General features: G+C 47.7%; 9 protein-coding genes across 9 annotated transcripts; 4 read left to right on the top strand and 5 right to left on the bottom strand.

The window, feature by feature from the left end:
- Positions 1 to 478: 478 nt before the first annotated feature.
- Positions 479 to 2,325, top strand: GGS25DRAFT_521182 (glycosyltransferase family 69 protein; the record flags this gene model as incomplete). Its single annotated transcript, XM_049264012.1, has 2 exons — positions 479 to 2,036; positions 2,111 to 2,325. The coding sequence occupies 2 exons, from the start codon at positions 479 to 481 to the stop codon at positions 2,323 to 2,325; spliced, it is 1,773 nt and encodes a 590-aa protein (XP_049118356.1).
- Positions 2,326 to 3,123: 798 nt separating this feature from the next.
- On the bottom strand, positions 3,124 to 4,580 carry GGS25DRAFT_488596 (uncharacterized protein). Its single transcript, XM_049260829.1, has 3 exons — positions 4,201 to 4,580; positions 3,904 to 3,978; positions 3,124 to 3,847 (listed from the first exon to the last, which is right to left on the bottom strand). The coding sequence occupies exons 1-3, from the start codon at positions 4,420 to 4,422 to the stop codon at positions 3,815 to 3,817; spliced, it is 330 nt and encodes a 109-aa protein (XP_049118355.1). The 5' UTR covers positions 4,423 to 4,580; the 3' UTR covers positions 3,124 to 3,814.
- Positions 4,581 to 6,705: 2,125 nt separating this feature from the next.
- GGS25DRAFT_258675 (NAD(P)-binding protein) lies at positions 6,706 to 8,299 on the bottom strand. Its single transcript, XM_049257260.1, has 2 exons — positions 6,948 to 8,299; positions 6,706 to 6,884 (listed from the first exon to the last, which is right to left on the bottom strand). Exons 1-2 carry the CDS (start codon positions 7,820 to 7,822, stop codon positions 6,767 to 6,769), a joined length of 993 nt encoding a protein of 330 aa, XP_049118354.1. The 5' UTR covers positions 7,823 to 8,299; the 3' UTR covers positions 6,706 to 6,766.
- A 1,748-nt stretch (positions 8,300 to 10,047) lies between these two features.
- On the top strand, positions 10,048 to 12,230 carry GGS25DRAFT_488583 (FAD binding domain protein). Its single transcript, XM_049260828.1, has 6 exons — positions 10,048 to 11,323; positions 11,388 to 11,443; positions 11,515 to 11,563; positions 11,637 to 11,826; positions 11,891 to 11,994; positions 12,059 to 12,230. Exons 1-6 carry the CDS (start codon positions 10,500 to 10,502, stop codon positions 12,141 to 12,143), a joined length of 1,308 nt encoding a protein of 435 aa, XP_049118353.1. The 5' UTR covers positions 10,048 to 10,499; the 3' UTR covers positions 12,144 to 12,230.
- GGS25DRAFT_488580 (uncharacterized protein) lies at positions 12,231 to 13,654 on the bottom strand. Its single transcript, XM_049260827.1, has 2 exons — positions 12,631 to 13,654; positions 12,231 to 12,553 (listed from the first exon to the last, which is right to left on the bottom strand). Exons 1-2 carry the CDS (start codon positions 13,310 to 13,312, stop codon positions 12,450 to 12,452), a joined length of 786 nt encoding a protein of 261 aa, XP_049118352.1. The 5' UTR covers positions 13,313 to 13,654; the 3' UTR covers positions 12,231 to 12,449.
- Positions 13,655 to 13,935: 281 nt separating this feature from the next.
- GGS25DRAFT_258538 (uncharacterized protein) lies at positions 13,936 to 15,693 on the top strand. Its single transcript, XM_049257259.1, has 2 exons — positions 13,936 to 14,061; positions 14,114 to 15,693. Exon 2 carries the CDS (start codon positions 14,261 to 14,263, stop codon positions 15,566 to 15,568), a length of 1,308 nt encoding a protein of 435 aa, XP_049118351.1. The 5' UTR covers positions 13,936 to 14,061; positions 14,114 to 14,260; the 3' UTR covers positions 15,569 to 15,693.
- GGS25DRAFT_531244 (uncharacterized protein) lies at positions 15,694 to 17,379 on the bottom strand (the record flags this gene model as incomplete). The annotated part of the gene is made up of 5 exons (XM_049265476.1): positions 15,694 to 16,481; positions 16,544 to 16,600; positions 16,666 to 16,688; positions 16,747 to 17,281; positions 17,345 to 17,379. 5 exons carry the CDS (start codon positions 17,377 to 17,379, stop codon positions 15,818 to 15,820), a joined length of 1,314 nt encoding a protein of 437 aa, XP_049118350.1. The 3' UTR covers positions 15,694 to 15,817.
- GGS25DRAFT_488575 (alpha/beta-hydrolase) lies at positions 17,157 to 19,784 on the bottom strand. Its single transcript, XM_049260826.1, has one exon. It carries the CDS (start codon positions 19,179 to 19,181, stop codon positions 17,868 to 17,870), a length of 1,314 nt encoding a protein of 437 aa, XP_049118349.1. The 5' UTR covers positions 19,182 to 19,784; the 3' UTR covers positions 17,157 to 17,867.
- Positions 19,785 to 23,276: 3,492 nt separating this feature from the next.
- GGS25DRAFT_521174 (phosphoenolpyruvate carboxykinase-domain-containing protein) lies at positions 23,277 to 26,031 on the top strand (the record flags this gene model as incomplete). Its single annotated transcript, XM_049264011.1, has 9 exons — positions 23,277 to 23,391; positions 23,474 to 23,525; positions 23,589 to 23,620; positions 23,728 to 23,777; positions 23,839 to 23,880; positions 23,946 to 24,070; positions 24,143 to 24,176; positions 24,630 to 25,336; positions 25,395 to 26,031. The coding sequence occupies 9 exons, from the start codon at positions 23,277 to 23,279 to the stop codon at positions 26,029 to 26,031; spliced, it is 1,794 nt and encodes a 597-aa protein (XP_049118348.1).
- Positions 26,032 to 26,308: the final 277 nt, after the last annotated feature.

Raw genomic sequence — 26,308 nt, 5'->3', positions numbered from 1 at the left:
GCGTTGAAGCTTTCCAAATTATTACTTTTTCAACTAAAACAAAACAACAATCCCAATTCCCACGATAGTTAACCAACCATAGGCTTAGTCGAACAATTAGCTTATTCCAATTCATCACTCATTAAACCAACCCTGCCCGATTACGTATACTTCATCCCGCACCGACATTAATCGATTCAAGCCTTCTTTTTAGGCCAGCGTTGCAGTTGTAGTTTCTACCATATCCTCGGCCGATATTTGTATAAAAAATCTTAATGCGTGGTCGTTATCTTCAATGTTTGACGAATTCCCCCGTAACCTAATCATATACGCGGTTCTTTTGGCTTGTCATTCCTAGTCCGCATCGCTTCAGCCAAGAGATAATTACCTTGGAAGTTACCTGCCGTAGGTATATACTACACAAAATCCTAGCTGTGCTTCGTGTGATATAATTCGACCGACCGCATATATAGGTTCGCATTGATGCTACATCCCCTCAATGCATAACGAAACCTCATCAGAGAAATGGATGGGCATCTTAAACGATGATGAAGCACAGGGCTCTCGGTCTGCCTCTGCTGCTCTCCTCGGAGATCACGAGGGCAATGTCGCAGGCGGTTTGTTGAAGGAAGATACACGTGCGCGTCAGAAATGGGATAAACGGCTACTTTCGTGGTTTCTGACTCGGCCGAGGACTTTGCGACGGAAACTACGAAGGAACCCGGTTGGGTTTATAACCGCCTTTCTCAAATACATAATCTTGTTTATATGTATACTGCTCATTGGAACACCGATCGTTGCTCCATCTTACACTCGGCCCCCTCAGCACTACCGAGAGTTAGAGGCTAGGTGCCGCGGACCCTTTCGGCAACCTGGGTGCGCCAACCTCAACAACGAACAAATCTTCATTGCCGCCTCCTTGTATGATAAGGATGGTCATTTAGTTAATGGGCTCTGGGGCGAGCGTTTGCTGGAAGTAATTCACTTGCTCGGGGATAACAATGTCTTCCTAAGCATCTACGAAAACGACAGCGGCCCTGAAGGCGCCGCGGCTCTCGAAAACTTGAAACGACAGCTCAGATGTCGGTACACGATCATAAACGACCCCCATGTGCCATTGTCCGACTTCCCAACCGTTACCCTGCCTGACGATACGAAGCGAGTGAAGCGTATAGCTTACCTCGCCGAAATGCGAAACCGGGCTTTACGACCACTGGACCTCTTTGATCCGAATAATAATAATGGCACGATCCAGTACGATAAGGTCTTGTTTTTGAACGACATTTCCTTTCTGCCGATGGAAGCAGCACAACTACTATTCAGTACCAATCTCCAATCAGATGGTCAGACGCATTATCTAACAGCTTGCGCCTCTGACTGGTACACGCCGTTCAAATTCTACGATCTCTACGTTACCCGTGATTTCGACGGGTTCTCTACTGGGTTGCCCATTTTCCCCGTGTTTTCCAATGTCGGGAGAGGTGTCTCGAGAGCTGCGATGATCGCCCAGAAAGATGCCGTCCCCGTACAGGCTTGCTGGAGCGGCATGGTAGCAATGCAGGCGAAATATGTACAGAATATGAATGAATCCTTGCCGGATCCTCATTTTCAGGATATTGGTAGCCACGACATTAATCCTGATAGTCCACATCAGGTGACTGCTCCAGTTCGATTCCGTCACGAGCCAGAGGTCTTCTACGACGCTTGTGAGTGCTGTTTGTTCGTCGCCGATGTTGCTACAGTGGCGAGAAAGGCCCAGGAGCAAGAATTGGGAATATATTTGAATCCTTATATACGAGTTGCGTACGAGGAAAGCACCCTTTATTGGGTTCGATGGGTTCAGAAATGGGAGCGTTTATTGAGCATTCCGCATACTATCGGTTCATTCTTCGTGTCGCGACCAACGAACAACCCACACCGCACGGTTCAAGAGGGCGATAACTTTACAGAGGAAGTATGGGTGGGCGCGGGTGATGCTGGCCATTGGGAGCTAGTACAGCGGGAAGGGCGGAATGCTATGTTTTGTGGCGTGAGAGAATTTCAGGTCATAAATCCTGGTAAGTTCTACAACCCCTCTCTCCATATCCGATGTCACTTAATGATGAGATTTACTTACTTTGTTTTTTCGTAGATAAGCGTGAGGGAGACAAGAACTGGCGAAATATCAAAATTCCCGGTGGCCAAACATTCCACTTCCCCACAGAAGCAGGGGAGGCGCAACGCGCTGGTGAGAAGTGGGACCCCGATGTATACTGGGAAGTGAGAGACGCGGCTCGAGCAGCGGCCGAGAAAGCGCGTAAACAGAAGCTTGACGCCTATTCGAAGTCTTCTAACCCATCTAAGTGAAATTTTGGGTACCGAAGGAAAAAAAGTCCACTATTGGCAAATGCTTCGCTAGACCCTTTGAACTCACCGCCAACTCTTTTGTCGTACGTCAATATCAAATTTCAGTGGGGATGGTTAAATCGTAGCGGATTACCTAGGTGTACCTAATCTTCGGGGTACCGTTAGGCTGTTGTTCAGTTGGCTCGAGAACACTTGGGTATTAACGTTTGAACACGCTAACTAGGCGTGTTCGCGATGGTCGCGATACCTACATGCTATTAGGACTTATACGGGTCCAAAAGCGCGACAACGTAGGATTTAGGTCCTATGATATCTAGGTACCTATGAACACCTGAGTTAATGTGTACGATTAATTGTGTGAACCCTCATCTCTAGGTATAGACGACGAGGAAACGCGCATCCATACACGCATGGGAATGAATTACTTCAGCGCACGCGGATGACAGATGCAGAATTTTGGATAGATAAATACCTACCTACATAGGTAGACAAACACTTACAGTATCCATTATATCAAAAATAGTCCTGTGTTCTATTGTTTCCCCCTCGTTGTAGGGATATAGCCATAAAGTAAATGCTCATACCAATGCCGTGATTTAAACTCGAATACCGATCTAGAGTAGGTGGCTGCCAAAAAATTCAGGGGCTTACAACTCATTAAGGTTTTCAGCGAACCTCTATAAACGAGGCATACACGTGACACTTAAGCATTCAATGTTAGATACCAGAGATACTACATATGTAGGTACTCACTTCGCTTAGGAGACTGATTCATTCCGAGTCAACATGATCACAATATTTTTAGAAATTTGGTTTCTATTGGTGGGTTGCCACCATCTGGCGAGCCCTATTGGATCCCGCAAGGGACTTGTAGCTACCTAAGTCACATAAACCCGCCGCGGCCTTGTCTCATCCTATGCTCTATAGCACCCCAACAATATTGTCCTGGAGCTGGGCCACCTGTCAGCCTTGATGTGTGCTGAAAGGTGTGCCTGCGCTCCCGTCTGCTAGCATCTTGGATATCGACCCCCAACATTCGTGCCAGCCTCTTGTCATTACACCAATCCCCCAGCTATAGCTCCATCACGAAGGCCGAATGTGCTGGTACCCTAAGGCTATGCCCGAGGAAAGGGGGGGGATATTCATTGGATTAGATTCATCACTTGGGACAAGAAAAGGAAAAAAGTCCAAAGGCTGAAGGAGGTAGACGCCTTTGACAACGTATGAACGGTGGACTGTGAAAATAGGGAGGCGAAATGGGTGGTAGGTACGCTTGATTCTGACTGTGCGAGGAAAGATTTAGGTCGAAGTAAGGTGCTAGGGTATCTAATGGATGGCTCTGGGTTCTTCTATTGAAGAGCCTCAGCTCATCAAATGCAAGCCCCAAGGCGGTAGAATATTGTGGATCCACGTTGCTCAAGCCAGCAATTGTATTTGATCTTAAGGCATTGCCATTGGAGTCAAATTGCGGTGAGTGGCATCACACTTTTTATTTTGTAGCACTCTTGGGCTTGGCGGCAGCCTACAAAATATGTTAGTGAAGCTATTCGTAAACATATTACTATAGTAAGAAATCACCTTCTTGGGCTTTTCTTCGGCCTTCTCTACTGCCTTCTCGACTTTGTCTTCGGCCTTCTTGGCAGCAGCCTTGACCTATAATCTAGGTTAGAATTGATATTGTCATACATTTGGTGCTGATACGCGCGTGATCAACACTACCGAGTACGGAGACATGAATAGTGGCAGGATAAATAGAGATCTCGGTTCATCGCCATACTCTGAAACACAAGAGGCTTGCTTCTTCATGCAGGGGGTAGAGGTGGTAGTGGCGGTAGTGGTGAAGATACTAGTGGTAAAGATAACAGATGGGCGTACCTTAGTTGCGACGCCCTCCTTCTTCGGGGCGGCAGCTTTCTTCTTAGTGACACCAGTAGGTTTGGCTGCCTTCACCTTAGGTGCTGGCTTTGCAACAGCGGTGGCTGCCGGCTTCTTAGCCTTGGGCTTGGTGGTGCGCTTGATAGCCGGCGCAGTGTCAATGGTCTCAAAGACACGCGGCTTAGAGTTGCCAGTGGCAGATCGCGTTCCTTCACGAGGCATCTTGGCTTTTAATGTAATAACAAAAGCGTGATGATATCTATATCAAATGTTAGAATAGGACGTATTGTGATATTTAAAATAACGAAAAGTGTAGAGCGACAGAAAATGCGGATGCGAAACGGTATGCGACCGAGAAATGTGGTAGGTATGGGGAGAAGATTTGGGTTGGGCAGCTTACAGAATTTGGGTGCGTGGCGCAGGTAGACGCGACGTAGGAAGTTTGGGACAATGGATTGGGAAATTGTTATTGCTCTAAAGAACTACGTTGCGGAGCTTTAGTTTGGGAGAGATTTTAAAAAGGATGTGAAGAGGAGAGAGACAGATAGAGAGAGATAGAGAGAGAGAAAAGATTGTGGGAAAAAAAAGAAGAGAAAATGAAGGGGAAGAGGGCGACAAGACTATTAAGAGGGCACGAAAAGTGCAGAGGGCAGCAAAAGTGATTAGGGGATCGAGGATGGAGATTAGGGTAGGTAGGCAGGTAGGCAGGTGGTAGGTACTTGCTTAACATGAGCACCTGGGCATTGAGGTGTGTTCAATGTTGTTGTTTCCTTACCACGAATTGATTCGATCCCTCGTCCCTTGTCCTTCGTCCTTCGTCCCTCCTCGCTCTTCCCCCTCCCATCTTTCTTCAACTGAACATTTAACATTTAACATTTAACATTTAACATTTAACATTTAATACCGCCAGACATGTGCACTTGTTACTTGTATCTACTTATCATTTACTACTATCATTCATTCATTCATGTACTTATCACCTAACCTAGCCTAACCGAATAATACCTCAAACAAGTAATAATAGTAATTATACCCAGAGTGACAACATATCGCATAAACAAGGCCGGCTAATCAGGTCTAGAATTGGTCGGAGGGGGGGGGGGGGGGGGGGGGGGGCAGGGGCGCATCAAGTTTGATAGCACATAGATAGTTATGTAGGTACATACAGGTACTAACCATACAATACATCCATAACGCCCGTGGCCCCGTGATCGCTACTACATACCTCCAGCTACATACATCTATAGGTACTAGCTAGAGGGATGTCCCTTTTTTGCCTTCACCTTCTCTCCATCTCTCCATTATATTTTTCGCTTCTAATTTCAACGAAATTGCCCTCCATCTACTACTCCATCCATCTAACTAACCTAGACATTTATTAGTATCGTCTATCTATCACCTACATTTCTGTATTCTCTGCCTCTTCAACTAACGAGTCGTATAAGTTATATAAGTTCTATTTGTATCCTTTTTCGCCTTGAATGATCTATTTCCTCCATTTCTTATCCCAACCTGAATACCACCCACTCTTTTGCTCAATCAAGTTAAAATTCAATGGTTCTTTTCGCACGGGTCTTCCACCGGTCTTCCACCGGTCTTCCCAACTCAACCCCAACCACGTTTGTCTATTTCACTGGCGCATGACCACTACCACGCGCCTGGAGCTCTGCCTACTAGGTACGGTTAGCGCAATGTATGCGGGCACTGTCAAGGAATCAGAGAACAGAGGGCTTCATTCAATGTTGATTGACTGATCGGTTCGGATTACTTCTCAATTCAATCGCCCTGACTACCTTTTATCTTCCGACTCATCGTTCTGACTGGGCATTATCTTGCCTACCCTCGTCATTTCGCTTGGATCGACGCCAAATGCTTATTAGGGACAATCGAAACTGCTCTTAGGTCGTAAATCCCCTTTGCTCACTTGCTCTCCGAAAAGCAGTGTCATGTTGATCAACCACCCCTTTACCACCGAGGGCCTTCCTCAATTCAATTCAAACCTCTACCCCCTCAAGCTATTCATCTTGTAATGAGATCTCGGTAGGTTAGAAATCCCCCCCGCATTTGATTCGGGTGCAGTCACGGAGTATTCCAGTTGTTTCGCAGCTTGGCGCGTTTATGGTCACGAGAATGCTTTTCCTCTGTGGAACCTCAATACGAAGGGGCTGAGGAGGTTAAGCATTCTGCTTTCACTTCGGACACTTCCACTCTAGAATAGCCAGCACTCCAGGGCTATGTCCAATGCTTTGGAAGCTGTTCATCACCATCACGGACTCGCCGAGTCTATTATAATCGTTTTGGTTTGCATGAGTACCATTTCTTTGTTTTTCCTTATTCTTTTATCATCACATGAGTGTGTGCTTCGATGCAAACAGCAAATCATGTTGATTTTCTCGTCCGAAGATATACCCTCCTCGCACTTTGCTCTGCTCATGAGATATTGAAAATTTGAACTTCAGCTTTCAGGCTACACACTAGATGGCTCAAGCCCATTGTCGCAAATACCCTAGTTGGTAATAGTAGGTAATATGTTTCTTCCCAACATCTATTAGACTTATAATTCGTCTCAAATAAATTCCTCGATTTTAGCTTGCGGGCACTCTTTTACCAACAACGCTATCGTCTCATTCCATAATTTATGTTGCACTGTGTTGCCTTCAGTTGAAGACACAAACTTGGATACTCTAACATTGGCCTGCGTTAGCTGGGGCAGCATAGGTGGCAGTGTAGCGAAAGATTCAACATACAGTCTAATTCTCTGCTCACTCAAATATGCTCCGTGGCTATCTGGATGCTGCACTGCCGCATCTGTCAAATGGTACGCGCCTTGAATAGTACTGAAGGCTATGTACTTGGAGAAATTCTGAGCACCTTCATCCACGCGGTGAAACGAACTTTGGCAGTAGCCGGGGTTTGGAATGTTCACGATAATGTCGGAAGGATTGAGGCGGTTCGCGAGGGCGCGGGTCCATAACAGATCGAGTAGCTTGGAAAGCATATAGTGATTTGTGCCAGGAACGAATGAAGCCGGATTATCGAGCCAAGCAATGATACCCTTCCCGCCTTGTGGTTTCTCGACGTATCTTGTAGGCGCCCAGAAAGCCACACTCGAGGCCGTGATGGTCATTCGACTAGGCTTCCCAGTCAGTTGCGCAGTCCGCCGGAGCGGCTCTACGAGTAGCATGGAGAGCAGCGCCATGCCGAGGTAGTTTGTCTGAACATGCGCCTCATGACCTGTTGGCGACTGGCTGTATTCGAGTCGCTTCAGTCCCGCGTTTAGTAACACGATGTCAAGACGGTCAAGTTCGGTATGCGCGCGCTCCGCAAATGCCACCATGCTCGCCCATGAGTTATGGTCCAGCAGCCACACCTGAATGTTACAACCGGGCGAGACTTCAGCAATCTCTTCTTTAGCTGCGTTGCCCTTAGCCTGGTCTCGTACACCCAATATAAGGCAAGATAGCCCGTGTGATGCTAGTTCCTTGGCTGCCTCGTACCCGAGGCCAACATTCGAGCCTGTCACGATGGCAGTTTGTCCATCGAGTCGGATTGAGTCAGGGAGCGGTTGTGCCTTGAAGGTTAGTTGATGCCACAAAAAGGTGAGGTACTCCCAGAAATGCATAGTGCCGTGTGCTCTTCTCTACTGAGTATAATGGGACTTCTGATGTAATATCTTGAGTCTCGGGGTGTAAAAGTAGAGTCTAGATGGTGGGAGAGGAGTCAATATGTGGAAAAGTAACATCCACGCCAGTATAGTATTTATACCATTCTTTTTAGATTGCTTCGGATAGTTTTACTTGCCATCGGAAAGCCACGCTAATATGGGACTGCTCTTAGAGCCGCATCAGACGTATAGTCACCATAATATGTGACTTTGTGTTCTCTCTGAAAAGGTACGGAGGTAAGGCGAAGTTAACATTGACCAACCAGAACCCTCGCAATCTTATACTATATCGACGTGCGGACGAATTCAGTCCTTTGGGGAGCTTAGGTATAGGGGGATATTTGTGGTCTCACCCGTAAGATTCCATAGCGCCTTGTAAGTCCGATTTACATCCCACACAATCCCTATGGGATATGCTGTGTTATCCGGTACCCCGCGCGCCCGCCCCCAACCGCATAATGTTGAGCTTTTTGAACGCGTGGTGTAAGTACCTTACTAACATCACCTATCCCGAAGGATTATAATTGTATTATATACCTATATTTATGTCTCAGTGTCACGAGGCCAATGTATTTCACACCAAAGGAAATTTCTCATGTGGAATTTCCTAGGCGAAAATGCTACGAGGTAAGTCGTTCGGATTTTAGAGTACCTACCTACTACGTATACGTCCTCATAAACTTTACCCCTTTATTTCGAAAATAGCCCAGACCTAGGTACTTAGGCGGGTATTCTAGTCAAAATAAGTATCCCTGATTTTTTTGTCGCACAGCATCAGTGACGTTCCTCAACCCCCAACGGCATCAATCGTGGAAGTGTGTAACCTGGAGTTCCGCACAATCAACGCGGATTGCAGTCAAAATCTCTCTATTGTCGACAAAATAAAAGGCGTCGAGGTGCTTCCCCAAGATATCTAACCCAGGGGAGCTTCAAATCTTGCTACTGCTTCCTCTTCCGTAATATAGCGCGGCGAGGGGCTACGGCGGTTCTGAGGCCAATCTTTCTCCACTACGGCACCGGGGCTTGACGGATCATGCCACACCTCCCGAGGTCGAAGAGGGAGATACGCGTGGCGCAGGCTTGAAAACTTCCAAGGATATTCGCACATGAATTGAAGCTGCGATGAACGAGTTTATTCGTTGCTTTCCACGCCTCGCTCGTCGGTGGCATGACCCTCCCCTACTACCACGTCGATGATATGCGATGAGAGCGACTCGCGGTTGAGTGGTGCGGGAGAGTCTATCAACACTATCCTGGTGTATCAGACCAGATGTTAAATGTCAGGGATGAAGCCATCCACAAATTATTCTGCTCCTAGTATATGGGTATCATGAGAAGATTGGGCTTCTAGAACCCCGTTTCCGGAGTAGAGACCCTAGATCTGACTCAAAAGGCTAGAAACATTGGGCTTAACCTCCTTTAAAGGGGATATGTCGAATTGCAGGTGGTCATTACCGAACAGGAAAGGATTCTTAAAGAAGTTCTCATACTAAGTATCTATTCATTAATCATATTGCTTGATTGCCCTTCTTCGATTTTTGGAGTTGGGATTCCAAATATTAACTTACCCAGTTGATGAGGTTATTCCACGGATTATCTACATCGTGGGCTTGACGATGCTCAATTGTCACCCCCACAACCGTTATATCGTCTAGTAAGTGTTTGGAATGTTCCGGTGACCAAGACGTCATGAATCTTTAATGTCTCAGACGAATATGCCCACCTCAATATGCCATAGATCCAAAATGTAAGACGCCACACGGCTCTAGCCAACGTATTGATGATACGTACTCTGATATCTCTGATATGACATTCCTAAACAGACAGCCAATATAGGGGTTCACGTGGGATCATTTCCAGGAGAGACTAGGGAAAATAGGGGAGTGTATGGCTACCGGGAGATTCATTGGGAATATTTGGTGGCTTTACCTTTTTCCCCAGGAGAATCAAGAGTCCCGTGAAAGATGCTACTCGGCTTTTAACGATGACAATATGAGGCACGTAAGTATGTTAGTCGCGCGTGTCATCCGCATTGAATCTCTCCGGAAGCTCTTGATTGGTTAATTTCTACCGAAGGCAGATGTTACACAACCTAAGATGAAAGGTTGCTATATCCGATATATCCACTATGAGGGGTACTGTACCTACCTATGGTACTATACCTAGGGGTATGTCTTGTATAGAAACCTTCACATCAACAACCTCAATTGAGTAAACCTCCTTTTAAAAGTACCTAGGTAGGTAGATGGATGACGTTCAAGAATAATGTCCTAGTCGACTTTATACATATAAAGGTACCTACCCGCTATACAGTACCCAATACCCCTATTACTCGGACAATGGTATATCGTTATATGTACAATGCTTACCGAGGCGCAATTTGTGGTTTGGGTATCCCTTGATATATTCTCCTCCCGATGATGCCGCATGCCACGTGCCCCTCACAAAGACTAAATAAGTCTCGTGCAACAGTCAATGCTAAGAACAAAAAGGCACATCCCACTGTCTTAAACTAAACTTAATACCTACTCACCTACTCATCTACTCAGATATCTACCCAATATAGACATACATACGAGCGATTCAGGTTAATAATAGGAACGCCTCTACTCCTGTCCATCCACAATTCTCTGCAATGGCCATCAACGAGACCCAGGAGGGCACTCAGCCTGCCAACTTCCAGCTACACTTGATAGTCGTTGGAGCTGGGCTAGCCGGGCTAGCCGCAGCTATCAGCACCCGATTAGAAGGTCACCGCGTCACCGTGCTGGAGAAAGCTGCCAAGTTAGAGGAGGTTGGTGCGGGATTACAGGTCACTCCCAACTCATCGCGTCTATTCCATCACTGGGGCGTTTATGACGAGCTAAGCCCTAAAGCGGCCAGTCCCGCTTACTTGGCTGTCCGACGGTATGATGGTACGCGTCTACTAGCCTATGAAGAGGATTTCCAGAAGAAGATCTCCCAGAAGTATGGTGCGCCATTTTGGGATGTTCATCGTGCCGATCTACAAGAGGCCCTGGTGAATCGGGCAAAATCTCTTGGTGTCGACATCGTCTTGGACGCCGATGTCCAGCATGTTGACTTCAAAGACGCCACAGTAACCACGAAAAATGGTCGCATCGTAAAAGGCGATCTGATACTTGGTGCTGACGGGTTGTGGTCGACCACGAGGAGTTTTTTGCTGCAGCAACAGTTGACGCCGAAGCCGACCGGGGATCTCGCATATCGTATTATCCTCAACTTGGAGGATATTGGAGATCCCGAATTGCGCGAATTGGTGTCTAACCCCTCCGTCAACTTCTGGATAGGTCCGGACTCTCATGTCGTGGGCTATTCACTCCGCCAAGGTCGCATGTATAATCTCGTTCTTATGCGTCCCGACGACTTGCCAGAGCATGTTAGCCGAGCAGCTGCAAATGTTGACGAGATGCGGAAGCTCTTCGAGACGTGGGATCCGACGTGAGTGAAACCTATTGACTCCGATCTTGTATCTGCTGTGCTAATGCTCGATTTATAACGTCAGATTGAACAAGTTGTTAGCGTGCGTGAATCAGGTAGATAAGTGGCGACTGATGCATAGTATGATTACCCTTGCCCCTGATTATCCGACCGTCGGTGGAAACAGCGTCTAACCTCACTTCGCTGTCCAGTCTCCCCTTTAGACACCTGGGTCAACAACGAGGGAACTTTCTTGATGGCGTAAGTCGCAACCACAATACGTTAAAGTTCTCTTCGTAGCTTCTGCTGACATGACTGGCTTCATGCGGGTTAGAGGCGATGCATGTCACCCGATGCTTCCATACCTCGCCCAGGGCGCAAACTCTTCTCTAGAAGATGGGGCCGTGCTTGGCCGATTGCTCAAGTATGTGACTAGTCGTGAGAAGTTAGGGCCAGCACTCAAGATGTATGAGCGGTTACGGAAAGTTCGAGGAGAGGCGATAGCCAAAGAAGCTTTAGGACAGGTCAGCTTACCCGGACCCCAACATGACTATTACAGAAACACTTGTCTAACTAACTGCGACAAAGAGGGACTCATTCCATATGCATGATGGACCTGAACAAGAAAAGCGAGATGCTATCTTCTTGTCATTCGTAGGAAAAGATCCGCCACCTCATTTTGCTAGTCGATGGTAAGGGATTAGCAACACGCTTTTCGCGTTTTGAGACCTTCGCTAACGAACTACTCAACTCTAGGACTTGTCCTTCTGTGCAGCCGTGGCTATACGGTTATAATGCTATTGAGGAAGTTGACAATGCTTATAAGTCAAAACCGTTTTGATTAGATGACATTCATCTGGTTCGAAGTATATGAGTACCAACGGCTAGTTACTGTAGATACCTATCTATCAACACCAATAACCATCACATACTCTTTCGACATGTTAAATGATATATTCATTGCATGGTGTACACACTAGGTGGGTAAACTTCGTTACTGCCCAACTAGACACCTGATCATACCTGATCGGGGTTGTGGGTCAACGTACCGACGGACGTCGCTCATAACCCTTCGCTCTCTTCCTTAAGCCGTATGACGTTCATTTCAAATTATTTCAGTAACGATGTCTCCTAATATACAAGCCCGTCAGGCACCTGCCCCTCCGAAAGCCCCCATAACCCCAATCCTTGTAGCCATTTGCCTGTCGGGAATCTCTCTGATGGCTTCAGGGGGTGTCATTCTTTCCAGCGCTAGGAAAGTACGGTCAGTTGAAAGGCAAGTACGAAAAGCAACAGTCAAGGTGGGGGTTACTGGGTAACAAACTCACCTTCTTTCTTGGCCTGCCTGCTCTCAGCGGTGTCGTGCCATAACCTCAAACACCAAGTAGCGACCAGCGCATGCCTTATCTCTACCTTCATCGGAACCGTGATCACCAGTCTGTGCTGCGCATCCTTCCCATCCTCATATGCTAGCTGGAAACCGTTGGAGTCTGTCCACGCTAACCGACCACCTATCAATTTAGACTTGACGCTGAACAGTAGCTGAGCGTCCCTATCGAACAGAATATCATCCATCCAGTTCCTGTTCGGGCTCAGTGAGAACCTGTATTCTGTCCTTTGCAGCCGTGACTTGGAGATCTCGAGGGCGATGTTTCCTAGGGATCCAGGAGACACGGAGGTGAGGTAGTAGGGTGGCCTGTCCTCCCGGTACTGGGGGTCTTGTGGGTGTGCGAGGTAGAATAGAGGGCGGGGTTCTGGGTTTATGGGAGCTCCCCCCTTAATTCCCAGTAGTGGTGGATCGTTTTCAACGCTCTCGAATGCCACGGACGAGTGCCGTTGCTTAGTAGAGGTGATATCGTAGTTTATCTGGTAGAGTGGTGTCGAGGGCGCATTTTCTGATACTATGACTCGATCTACAAGGATAAAGGTCGCTGGCTTAGTGTCGTCGATCTGGGATTTCCCCTCAATGGCCTCGTAAGGCGGCAAGAAGTCTATTGAGTCCTCTTCCATCGTTTCTCACGGCCAAGCGAACCTGTACAGGTTGAACAGTGTAATTCGTGTAAGAGTTGGAGTTGCTGGTATGATACTAGAACTGCCTAGCATTAGGAAGGGCTTTGAAGCGAACAGATGCGATAGTTATTAGAAGAGACATGGAGTTGTTGCGCAAACAACGAACTAGAACTGCCTGATCTACTTGTCAATATATCACGTGATGCTGAGGCGCAGGATCGGTCTATTATTGAATCACTTGATCTATAACTTGTCATATTCCAAGGCGTAGTTCTAAATAATAGATACACTATATGTCCTACTGGGTGCTGTAACAGGTATTGATTGTTGGGTGTGGCTAAGTACTGCATAGTAGCTGGTTAGCCCAAAGCTGCCCAGACATGAAGGAATCAAGTCAGTAACCACAACAACTGGGTCCAGCGCACCCATGAAGAATCACTAGGATGAAGAGGAAATGGACCAATGAGGGCTGTGGGATTTATTAGTTCATCGACATGTAGCACACACTGGGCACGCAGACACGATGTCTCATCAGATGCCAAGATGCCAAGGCGATCGTTTCTCCATGAGTCCATGTAAGATTTAAATGGGAACCTAAGCTTACATACCTAAGGTTAGTACAAGTCTGTCTCCTTTTTATGGCGATCGACAGGACTTTAAAGACGTCACACAACAGTCCTCGCCTCGTTTTTCTAATCCACTGCCACTGGCCATTGTACGGCATAGTAAGGATGGACACAATGTTGATTGTATTCCCATTCCCTAGCCACTTCTCTTTCAGCTTTTGACCTGCAGCTCTAGTTACATTCATCCCAACACAGCCACAGTCATACATAAGTGCAGGCCCCCCATAATCCATTACATACATAAAGACAGCCCTATGTCCCTGATAGGTATGTACACGATGGCATCTCCGTCAAATTAAATAAGGAGTAACCTGAGACCACAATGCAAAAACGAAGATCTCACAAGAAATCGCGCAACGGGTGCCAGAACTGTAAGAGGTGGCACACGAAATGTGACGAACAAGGACCGCCGTGCAACAACTGTACACTCCGAAAGGCCAAATGCGTCTACACTCGGCCGAACATTGAGAGCACTCCAGGTGGTGGTGGTATTCTCACCATACGTTCCAAGGAGAGACAAGCAGCGAGATGTCCCACGTCTGTGGAACGGCCGCAAGGCAACATAGGCGCGCTGTGCTCCGCCTACGGGGGACCAAGTAGATTACTGGAGCTGGAGTTGATGCACCAGTGGTCAGTCTCAACGTATAAATGTTTCGTAGGCATACCCGAAGACTGCGACTACCTACAAGTTGCACTACCGCGCGCTTCCCTCCAGTACGACTTCATGTTGAATTGCATCATGGCCATCTCATCCTTGCAGATCGCCAAGTCCGTCGGGGAGTCGCATTCCGCCAAGTACGTCAACGCTGCGCTGGAGTTCTACAATAGGGGCAGCAGCTCGTTCCGGACGCATTTGGGGAGCCTGAATGCCGATAACTGCCACGTCCTTTACATGTTTTCCGCCATTGCCGTGGCCGTCCACCTGGCGATACCCCAGCGCTCCGCCAGTGTGATCGAGATGGTGACGGTCGCGTTCGACCTGATGAATGGCAGCACTAGCATTGGGATGATGGGCATGCCGTGGCTTCTCGGCAGCCAGTTCCCCTTGCGCCTTTTCATAAATCGTCTTGGCGCGTCGAGTGACCTGATAGATCCTGATACCCGAGTTGCCTTGGCCAGGCTACGCTCTCTTAACGACCAGTTGCATAACCCTAACGAGGGCACAGAGACGCTTGGAGTAGCTGCGCTAAACAGCCATGAGCTGTTTGGGCTAGCTATCCATTATCTCGAGATGTGCTTTGCGGAAGAGACGAAGGGTATGGTGAGAGGATTCGGCACCGCGTTCCCTTCGCTGGTCGGCAAGCATTTCACTGCACTTCTCAGCAAATCCGACCCGTTCGCTTTCCTCATAACAACGCACTGGGCTGTGCTGTTGAATACGCTGGATAAGGACTATTGGTGGATGGAATCGATAGCGAAAAAGTTCGTGATGGAGGCGTCGGTCTTGTTGACGAAACCGCTCTCCCTAGAGTCGCTGGATTGGGAAGATGCTGTATCATGGGTCCTAGATCGTATTGGTTTAGCAACGCCTCTTCCTTTAGAATTAACTTACGGGACTGATGCTGATATATTAGCGATTGAGGACATGATATACGGAGAGTCTTCTGGAGTTTCCTCGGCCAGTCAATGAACTTTTCATGGATGGGCAGCGAAACCCTTTATGCTTCTCAGGGGAATAAGGCTACGTCTCTTCTCTGTTCTTTATCAAATTACCTACGATACACCGGGTATTCAACTCCCATCAATTATAATCCATCGCGCCTATCTTTATGATGAAGGCAACCTAAACGCCAAACTTTTAGACCACCGTCTGTATATCAAGAGATGATGGAAGCGAAAGCTTCTACACCTCGTGTATTCCACCTAGTGCCTAGGGTACTTAGTTGATACCCTCCTTTTCCGCCAGGGCAAAGATCTTCTCCACATCCTCCCAAATCCTTTTTCGGTTTCTCAGACCCCTTAGTGATGGGTCTTCTGCGGGATATAGCTGGTGGCACAGATGCAGAGAGTTTTCCAGCTTTATTTTCTTGAAATCTTCGCTCGCTCGCTTAATGTCTGGGTCCTCTTGCAACAAATCTGCCATGTAGTCGGGACCCACTTCCAGTTTTGTCCCGTCAACCTCGTCTCTCTTGCTCCAGAATATACCCAAGCGCTCGCTTGTGTGGATGGTGTTGAAGAGTTCGAACCAGTCGTATTTCATGTTTGCGTTTGGGTCATCGAGGACTTCCCATAGCCAAGGCATTTCCTTATGGACTAGAGGGCGGAAGTAGGACGTTGGGATCTGGCGAAAGCTGCGCGAGACGCGTCGTAAGTTGCCGACAGTCTTGCGGTCCAGGTCCTCCAAGATGATGCACTTGATCTCTGCTGGTAGTAGCCGGAAAGGATCGCTGGGTGTCACCTTATCCCAGGCCGGGAATACGACGGTGCTTCCAAAAGTTTGCCTCTGGCATTTATTACTGAGTAATTGCGGCAAGCCGATGACCTGATGGGGGTTGGCTGTCAGCCACTCGGTGCCGTTGATGCATTTCCACACTTCCGGGTACCTTAAAATTACACAACGAGTCAGTAACGGAGAAGCTCAACTGATCTGGGTTGAGAGACCTACAGGGACCATCTAGCGCAACGGATCAACTCCGGAGGTGCTGGGAGACCAACAAACCGACTGGAATCGAGATACACGTTAGCAACCGCTCCCTAGAACCATATGTACCAACTAGGGAGACTAACTAAGAAGAAGTTACTCCAAGACGCTTTCGAGGTATTAGCAATCGTCACTGTGAGTTCTCGGAGGTGTGAGGGGTAACGAACCTCTCGGAGATTCCATAAGAGATCGATATCCACGAACCCTTTAATCCTCAGGCTCTGTCTTTTGAATATCTCAAAGCAGGCTGGATGCATGGGAAGGGCGTAGGGGCCGTTAAGTCCACGGTGTAAACCTCTGTTGTCTACTGTTACTTTACGGATCCCGTGCTTGGCAGGCTGTATACTATGGACTAGGACGTCGCTGAGAACAGGCGCATGCGAGACCCCGGTGACGCCGCAACTCTTGGCTCGGATCTCGAAGTCTTCGTCGCCAGGCGCAGGCCTCCAATGGCGTCTCTTTGAGTATAGACAGACGACGGTGTTGATGTCGTTTATGTCCTTCTCGAAGACTCGCCATCCGGAGTAGGCTCTAGTATGGTAACACCTGGTTCCCGCCACGTGCATGCCGTTTACTTCGGAGCAGCAGCCGGTCCCCACGCGAGCTGCGGCCTGAGCTCCGCTCGTGGTGCCATATCTGCTGCGAGGAACGGATGCGACCTCGTCTGGTCTGTAGAAGCGTGGAATGGAAAACCCAACGCCGCTATGAAGAGCGATGTCAGCGGCGAGGATTGAGACTTGGGATCATATCTGGTCAATTACTTACCATATCTGGCAATGTAGTGCAGAATATATTGGCATGACGAATTCGGGTGAAGTCCTCAAATACGTTAGATAAGTAGGTACTATGCAGGGTGATGAGTGTCGTTGGGCTGGTGAGTGTTGTGGGATTTGGTTAAGTATTATTACTACCTACGTAGATTATTTATTTTATATCTCCAGTATCGGCCTGGGCAACTAGGTCGATATGCGAGATAGGGTTTGTGAAACCATCTAAAGGGGCGTCTAGGTCAAAGTATGTAGAGATGGATATGATGTTGGCTTATTTGTACCATAAGCTGACGCTGAAGCTGTTCAAAGTATATACGTGCCGGTCTAAATCTAGGTACGCGTAAATCTAAATACCCCCAGGGCCAACTTAAGAGCTTATTGACACATGGGAGTAGCAGATAATGCACTGTGTCTGCTCAGGCACGTGTCCATTGACTTGTTATAGCATCAGATGCCCATGGGTTACTCTACTGCCTCAATGCACTGATCTATGGGAAACTATGTTCTCAAACTAGCCATCATGAAATCTTATCAAATACTTCCGCAAGCCAGTCCATGGTAGCCTGCGCAAGCTGAGATTCCGCCCCTAACTGACAATGTCCACCAGCACCAAGCGACGTTTTGAACTCGTATAAGAAGCCTTTATCACCCAGCATGTCAACCACCTCCTGCTCCTGGCCTCCAGCAAGGTCGTCGTTCTCACCCTTGCCCACGAAAACCGGACAGCTTACGTTGCTCAAGATATCGTTGTCGAGGGTGATATTCCCAAGACGGGTGAACCAGTCATATGGGCTCTCTGTGTTGAAACTCCATAGGCCCTGACTGATGAACCATTTGATCATCGTAGGAGCTTGCGGGCTTACTTTCACTGCGTTCATGTACGCATCGAACCCCGTTTGGTTACCGCTGTTAAGCAATGTGGTCGCGACTGCAGGAAGCTGACTCGATGCTACCTTCTGAAGACTAGCTAAACCGTCGATGGCGAGGACAGCGGCGATCCGATGTTCTCGAGAAGCCGCGAGCGGAGCCAGGGTCCCGCCAAATGAGAGGCCCCCGAGAGCGACTCGCTTCATATCCACTTCCGGTCTTGTTTCCAGGTAGTTGATAACTGGGGTTACGACATCCCACCAGTTCGGGATGAAACCGAGCTTCTGTTCGCGGCGCACGGTCGGTTGCCCTGGCCCTTCGTAAGTGGCAAAGTTCCAACCTCGATCCAGCACCTCGCGGCCTAGCTGGTGGTACGTCTCTTCCTGGGGCGCGTCATAGCCACTACCAATCAAGATTGTGGGGGCCGGTTCATCGCTATTGGCCTTGGGCGACTTCCAATATATGATCGGGATGTCGAATCCCGGCCCCTTGAGCGTCACCCTCTCGCCCCGGATATCGGTAAGGTTGGCCGCTTGGTCAAAGTCCGCCAGAGCTTGGTCCCACACGTCAAAGAGTCTGGGGTCCGTCTGATTATGCGTAAGGAAGAAAACCGATGCCCGGTAGTAGGAAGCGGCGCGGAAATATGCTTCGCGAGCAGAGACTGGGAACTTGGTCGCGTTGATGGACGTCGCGATGTCGTGAATCGAATCGGCTAGGAACTTGAACTCGGTGTAGAAGCTTTCGTGGCTTCCGGCTTCGATTTTGGCAGCAGCGCGTAGTACCTCGCCTGCCGATGAGCCGCCGCCGCCGGCTAGGGCGAGAACTTCGTATACGATGAATGAGAAGTATTCATCACTGCTCAGAGGGTAAGAGGTCACGTCGCTCGTGCTGTTGGTGGTATTGCTTTGGCCCAGAGCAATGCTACCCTGGGCAGCGAGGAGGAGCAAAGACTTGGAAAATCGCATTTCGGAGACTTTATTAATTAGACCTATCAACCGTAAATTGTGTGGAAAGCTCGGAATCCGGAATACTGTTCAACACACATCAATAGGTAGTCATCCATCCTTTTATACTCTTGGCCCCAATTATCTAGGCAAAACTGTCCATGGTTCCTGGATATGCATTGCATTCGACGCAAGTATTCTCACCGAGCATCCTGATGAGATGCTTGAAACCCGCCAAAGAAACGCGAATAACCAGTAAGGACTGCGTAACTCGCGGGGCCTCCGGAGATCACGATAGTGAAGGTAGTAGCATGGGAAATAATAGTATCGCATTCGCTTATGTTAGGATCTACACAAGGGGTTGAAGCTTAAATTGCTGCCTATTTGGGTGGGTTTGCGGCTAAGCTTGTTGTCTTCCCAGCGCTGAAGCTGATAGGTAAGATTGATCTAGGACCAAGTTATGCGAAAGCGAGCCTGTAAATGATGGCCGTCGAAGAAATTCGGTGAAACTTTGATCTAATAAGAATAACATGCCCGTATTAAAGTTGTCTACTAGGTAAGTTGTGTTGCGACCAGGCAATGCTTACATGGTTTTTTTTTTTTTTTTTTTTTTTTTTTTTTTTTTTTTTTTTTTTGGTCCGCAAGTGTTTCTGTAGTTGCATTCAAGCAGGCTGCAATTAATCGCGACGACTAGGTTTGTGTGGCTGTGAAAGACGCCTGCCATCAGCTGCTCCATTTATGAGTCCTGCAGGCAACCGCGGATTCACCGCCCAATTAACTATACTTAACCCTGTGAAAGCCACAATTTCATACCACTCATGCCCAATAGCAAGCCGGGTGTGCTTTGTCGGAACATATATGATCTGTCCCCTCTATCTTCAGGATGCTCGAAAACCTAGGTTCCTACCTAGGTAGTGGCCATGTATTGCCTAGTTGAGGTGCACGCCTTGAAGAATTCATATTTAAGGGATAGTAGATGACGGACCATAACTCATGGACAACAAGTTTTCGATACCAACATTCGTCTCTTTAAGTCGAAGTGCAGTTGAAGTGCAGATCATATGTTTATTGTCCACGTCTTGTAACCGCGTTAACCGTAGGTTTAATAGAATAAACCTAGTCGTACCATTACCATTGAACCAACGCATGGAAAAAAGGATGTAAACGGCCATGAAGTTGTGTTTTTGTTTCTATTACCATAGGTAGACACGGAACCGTTATATCAAGCAAAGCCAAGGATCGGTGCATGTCGGTGGGAAGTGACGTTAGGATACGGGTCGGACCGGATCCGTATGTCCAGGTTGGCTCTCCGGCTGTCCGTGGCCCCACTTCTTTTCCGGGGAAGTCTAGATTTACGTTCTGGATGACAGGTCTGGGCACTGCTAGGCAACATGGGGTCGTGGTATTACGAACCCGGTTCTCCCCGATCTACGCTTTGCGAAGGAATTGGGCAATTGGGCTTCTTGGCATTGACACATTAGCGCCCCTCAAGCCCTGTCAAATGCTGGTAGGTATGACTTCATGTATCAAGCTGTTGTCGAGCTACAACATCATCGTGCCGGCAGAAGCGTTTAAATAATTACCTTCCAGTCAAAAGCCTTGTTTTGTTCTCCGTTTCCTATGAAGATAATTACTGGATGATCACCTTTTTAAATATGCCATTTGCAATCTTGTACAAGAACAGGCTTCACGTCGGTTCCCGAACTTTTTCGTAAATTTTCCACCAGAGGTACCTACCGTGCATGACGTTTCACAAGCCAGCTGAGGAACGAGGATGGATATCCTGCGAGGACATCCTGGCATCGTGATTCCCGCTTCTCCACTGTGGCTCAGACGCCTGTCCCTTTACGTAACGAAGCAAACCCGGGGCCAACAGACGGACAAGCGGAAATTGTCGGAATAGATATCTACCTAGGTAGTAATCTAACTAGCCCAATAGCGGGATGAACTTCGGTAAGTGTACGGGGAGATGGGACATCTGGGGGGTGAGATAGGTATCACGATCCAAGGTTCATCAACGGCATGATAGGTACAGATATGCGATGCAAGGACGATTACGCCGTGCACATCGAGCCGCGTCCGATAGTTGGGTTGCATCATGAGTGTCTTGGCGGCTGAAAAAAGACCTTACCCAAGTACCGAATGATCTTCATGCAGTCTCGAACGGATGGAAAGATTCGGGTTGCCATTGCAATTCACATGCAAGGGTCGACCTTCTTCTGACAACCTTTACGTATGGAAAATCTTGGGCATTGAAGTGCCTGAGTTGCATTCGATGGCATTGTTACAGTATCAAAGTTTTCTTCACCTGATTCTAAAGTGTTTGGGAAGGTAATACTTCAGAGGGAAAATCTCGGGGAGTGAAATAGATCGAGTTTTCAGGGGCTATGTCGGCTTCACGAAGAGAGGTTGCATTGATTGTACAAAATAGACAACGCCAAACATAAACAACATATGATGTTGAATTTTTCACATTTACTGTACGTAGCTATTTTCTTTACTGATCTTCATGTGAATATGTACCTAATGCTGTTCGTTTGTAAATCGAATACTCAGATTGGTATAGGGGACTTACATGTTTTGCTCGTACCAAATGTCGAAAAGGATAGCCCTAGAGGAAATCAATCGTCATGGCATTCAATTCCCCAACTTGAGGAGCTACCCAATTACACGTCTTAAAAATCTAACCCAATTGGGATCTATTGAATTTTTATTTTCAAATTTTTAAGAGTCTTGTACAAGTAACTTGTATGTACAATGGGATTCCCGAGGTTCTCGAAGATATCGTAGCCCCTTTCCCCATCCCCATTACCTTTCCCCATTGCCCCTCTACCGGGTTTACCCTTCTAAAAACCCCACTGTGGGGTTGTCTGACAAACTGGCGGAGCACATAATACGTATTGTACTTGTACCTAGGTTAGGTAGGTTATCTAACTTATTAGACTGATAGGTACGATACTTGTAGCAGTCTACTATTAACTTAGTGCTAAGTTAGCAGATACGGTATCCATATAATCAATGTTGACATTCAATTCGTTCCAACTTTACTTTCCCGCTACCATAATAGTACACCATAGTAGTACTATCGCGTGCTCTCCTTCTCCAACGGTCACAACCCCCCTGATCCATTTCTATGCATAAGTCCTAAGTAGGTAGGTACCCTAGGTCGTAAGTGTTCTCGACAACGGGTGGCGACGTTTGAGGACGTATGAAGACGATAATGACATTCTGGAAATGTCTATAGAATTTTCAGTTATCGAATCAAATAAGTGAACCGATTTTCCCGTTGTTGTAATACATGGGGGCAGATCCCAATGTACATACAAGTACATGCAACGAAAACGATGGGTAAAGTCCAGGCCGACAGGCTATAATCCTGGTCCAAGATTGATAGGTGCAAAAGATGACAGGGATTGGAGAGGCTGAGGAAAAAAACGGAATAGCAACGTGCAATAGGACGAAAGCCAATTGCATATGACACCACACACCCAGAACTACCCTAGGTAAGCTACCCAGGCTACCCAGGCTACCCAGAGTCCCAGACTGCAGACAGCCAGAAACTAACACCCAACTTTCAAACATCCCAGCATCCTTACCTACATACATCCCTCCACTAGTACCAGCATAGCTCTTGATCCACCTTAACATTATCTCTTGTGATTCCGGTAATTCAATGTACGCTAAACTGTCTCGTCCGTGATCTTTGAACGATTCAAGTTACGCTACGCCACAAGATCCCTTGCTAGTGTACCGAGACAGGGAACAAAGCAGTACCTCGCCAGCTCGATTCTTCCCGATGATGCTGGCCGGATTGCTCCGGTTTGAATTCGTGCCTCTGTGCCTAATGAATGACAGCTCTTGTAGCTGGCCAGTGGAATGTCTCAATCAAAGTTCGCCATCTCCACACCTTACAGCTCGACTATATATCCTCGGGCTCGGCCCATGACTAGCAGCAGTCGGATAACTTACTTCAAGTCTACATGCATTGCCGGCCTTTCGTCTGCTACCCCATTTAATCAAATTAGATATCGACACTCCCGGCTCGTCTTCGGCTCCAGTTGTCCCTTTATCTATCATAGCCGTCTTCCATTCCGAAATTCTTTAACTTTAAGAACCATGAAAGACCCAGTCGCTAGAACTGCTTCTCCCTACCCCGATCCCTCATCCAAAGGACCTAAATCTCAGCAACTCTCTGCCGGCCATTCCCACTCTCTCCTCCAGCACAGCAAGAGTAAGTTCTGGCCGTATAAGACGATACCCGTCTTGATTCTGTGCCTTTGCCCGTACGTACCTAGCTGACAATGGTGTTATAGTGACTCCTACCAATAAAGTCAACAAGACCGCTCTCCACCCCGGTGGTGTCGAGTAAGTGACCTTCCTGCAGAGACCACAAAGAAGAGAGGCATTACTAACACTCGCTGTCTGTAGGCCCCACCATGAGAGGGAACACACAGAACTAGGTACGATACAAGACTCGCAAAACTCAAAATTCCCAGCATGGAAACTCTAGCCGTTTACCTATTACCTGCTTCCTGGGGACCAATTCACTAACACTGATCCTTTACAGAGGAGGAGCTTCACGAGAAGGCGCACATTGACTACGACAGGGTCGCTATTGTACGTTTGAAGCTTACACGTGCAATTATTATACGCATACAGAGACTAATAACATGTACAGATCCCCAATCCGTCCGTGGCTGCGTTGTACGAAGATGCTCTTGTAAGTTTTCATGCTTGATGATATCCCTTGACAAATGGCCGACTCATGCTAATGAAAATGCAAAGGTATACGAAATGGGCTCAGCTATCGCTTCAAGCGGTGCGTTGACTGCCTACTCTGGAGCTAAGACCGGACGATCTCCCTCAGACAAGAGAATCGTCAAGGAAGCATCATCAGAAAATGACATCTGGTAAGAGTTTCCCCGTACAGAACTAAACTATGCTTGACTTGAATTGAGTTGATAGCTAACTTGGTAAATTAGGTGGGGACCTGTTAACAAGCCAATGGCTCCCGAGGTAAGCAATAAAAACCATCCGTCATTCTTTATTTTGTTTTTGTTTTTTTTTTAGGGTTTTGCCGACTATGACTACGTCTTTACGTAAATCATTTGATTCTCGAGAAGTCTCGTGGTGTTGGCATGAAGTCTCGTTACCTAAGTAATTGTTACCTAAAGTCTAGGCTTTGTTTATTGGAGAAACCCCCCTTGCCCTTGTCCATTGGCGTCATCTACAAGATGCCAATGCTTTTATGGAATTGGGTTCAGATCCGGCAATAGCCTTCTGCACCCCGCCCTTCAACCAGGCCGGGGGCATTCTTCAGCTAGCCCCCCAATTCCTCCCCACTAAAACAAATTCATGTGCCAAGCTCAAGTTTTCCTTTCATCCCAATTCGGCATAAACTTCTGTCATACTTCAAGTTCCATATTCCATACTTTGACCTTGACCAATCAACTGACTCACATCTTATAGGTCTGGAAAATCAACCGTGAACGTGCTGTTGATTACCTAAACACCCGAACAAGAATCTATGTCATCGATGGCTACGCCGGCTGGGACCCCAAGTACCGTATCCGGGTTCGAGTTATCTGCGCTCGTGCCTACCATGCCTTGTTCATGCGAAATATGCTCATGCGCCCTTCGCGGGAAGAGCTAGAACATTTCCACCCTGACTACACGATCTACAATGCCGGTAGCTTCCCGGCTAACAGATACACTGAGGGCATGACCTCTGGTACTTCAGTCGCCATTAACTTCGCGGAGAAGGAGATGGTCATCCTCGGTACCGAGTACGCCGGCGAGATGAAGAAGGGAATCTTCACCGTTCTGTTCTACGAGATGCCAATCAAGCACAACGTCCTGACTCTTCATTCCTCTGCGAACGAAGGCAAGAATGGCGACGTAACCCTTTTCTTCGGCCTATCTGGTACTGGAAAGACTACCCTGTCTGCCGACCCTAACCGAGCTTTGATTGGTGACGATGAGCACTGCTGGAGTGAACGTGGTGTCTTCAACATTGAGGGTGGCTGCTACGCCAAGTGCATTGGTCTCTCGGCGGAGAAGGAGCCTGATATTTTCGGTGCTATCCGCTTTGGTTCCGTACTTGAAAACGTCGTTTTCGACCAAGAAACCAGAGAGGTTGACTATGATGATGCCACCCTCACCGAGAACACAAGATGGTGAGTTTTCCCCTATTTCGAAACATACAGATGTAACTCAAGCTGACAAAAATCATAGCGCATACCCTATCGAGTACATCAGCAACGCCAAGATTCCATGCTTGTCTGAAAACCACCCCAGCAACATTATTCTGTTGACTTGCGACGCTCGTGGTGTATTGCCACCGATATCCAAGCTTGACAGCGCCCAGACCATGTTCCACTTCATCTCCGGTTACACGTCCAAGATGGCCGGTACCGAGGATGGTATAACGGAGCCTCAAGCTACCTTCTCATCTTGTTTCGCCCAGCCTTTCTTGGCTCTTCACCCCATGAGATACGCAAAGATGCTGGCAAGCAAGATAGAAGCACACTCCGCCAACGCCTGGCTCTTGAACACTGGTTGGGTTGGTGCTGGCTACATCCACGGCGGCAAGCGTTGCCCTCTGAAGTACACTCGTGCCATCCTCGATGCGATTCATTCTGGGGAGCTGGCTAAGGTTGAGTACGAGACGTATGACGTCTTCAACCTCCAGGTCCCTAAGACGTGTCCTGGTGTCCCCGCAGAACTCCTCAACCCCAAGACGGCTTGGACTGCAGGCACTGACTCATTCAAGGAGGAAGTCAAGAAGCTTGGCGGTCTGTTCATCGAGAACTTCAAGAAGTACGAATCGGAAGCCACCGATGAAGTTCGAGCGGCGGGTCCGGTAGTCTAAAAGCAGAAGGCTCCGCGGCCTCCCTTTTTTCTCACTTTTATTTCATCTTCCCTTTACCAGCAGGAGTTGAGTTGAGCATTATTTGGGCATTAATTTCCGAGATGGAAACAACGCATCCGTAGGATAACTTACCACAGGTAACCTACACGATTACACTGGATAGGAAGGTTGGAAAGTAGCTTGAATCAGAGAGCTACATGATCGTTACAAAAACTGAATGCAAGGATGCTTTTCAATTAATTGCTACGACGGGCTGAATAGATATTCTCGTGTAGCA

This window comes from Hypoxylon fragiforme (genome assembly GCF_022984875.1).
Source record: "Hypoxylon fragiforme strain CBS 206.31 chromosome Unknown GGS25scaffold_4, whole genome shotgun sequence".
Lineage (NCBI taxonomy): Eukaryota > Fungi > Ascomycota > Sordariomycetes > Xylariales > Hypoxylaceae > Hypoxylon > Hypoxylon fragiforme.
This window is presented reverse-complemented; position numbering and strand designations above follow the sequence as displayed.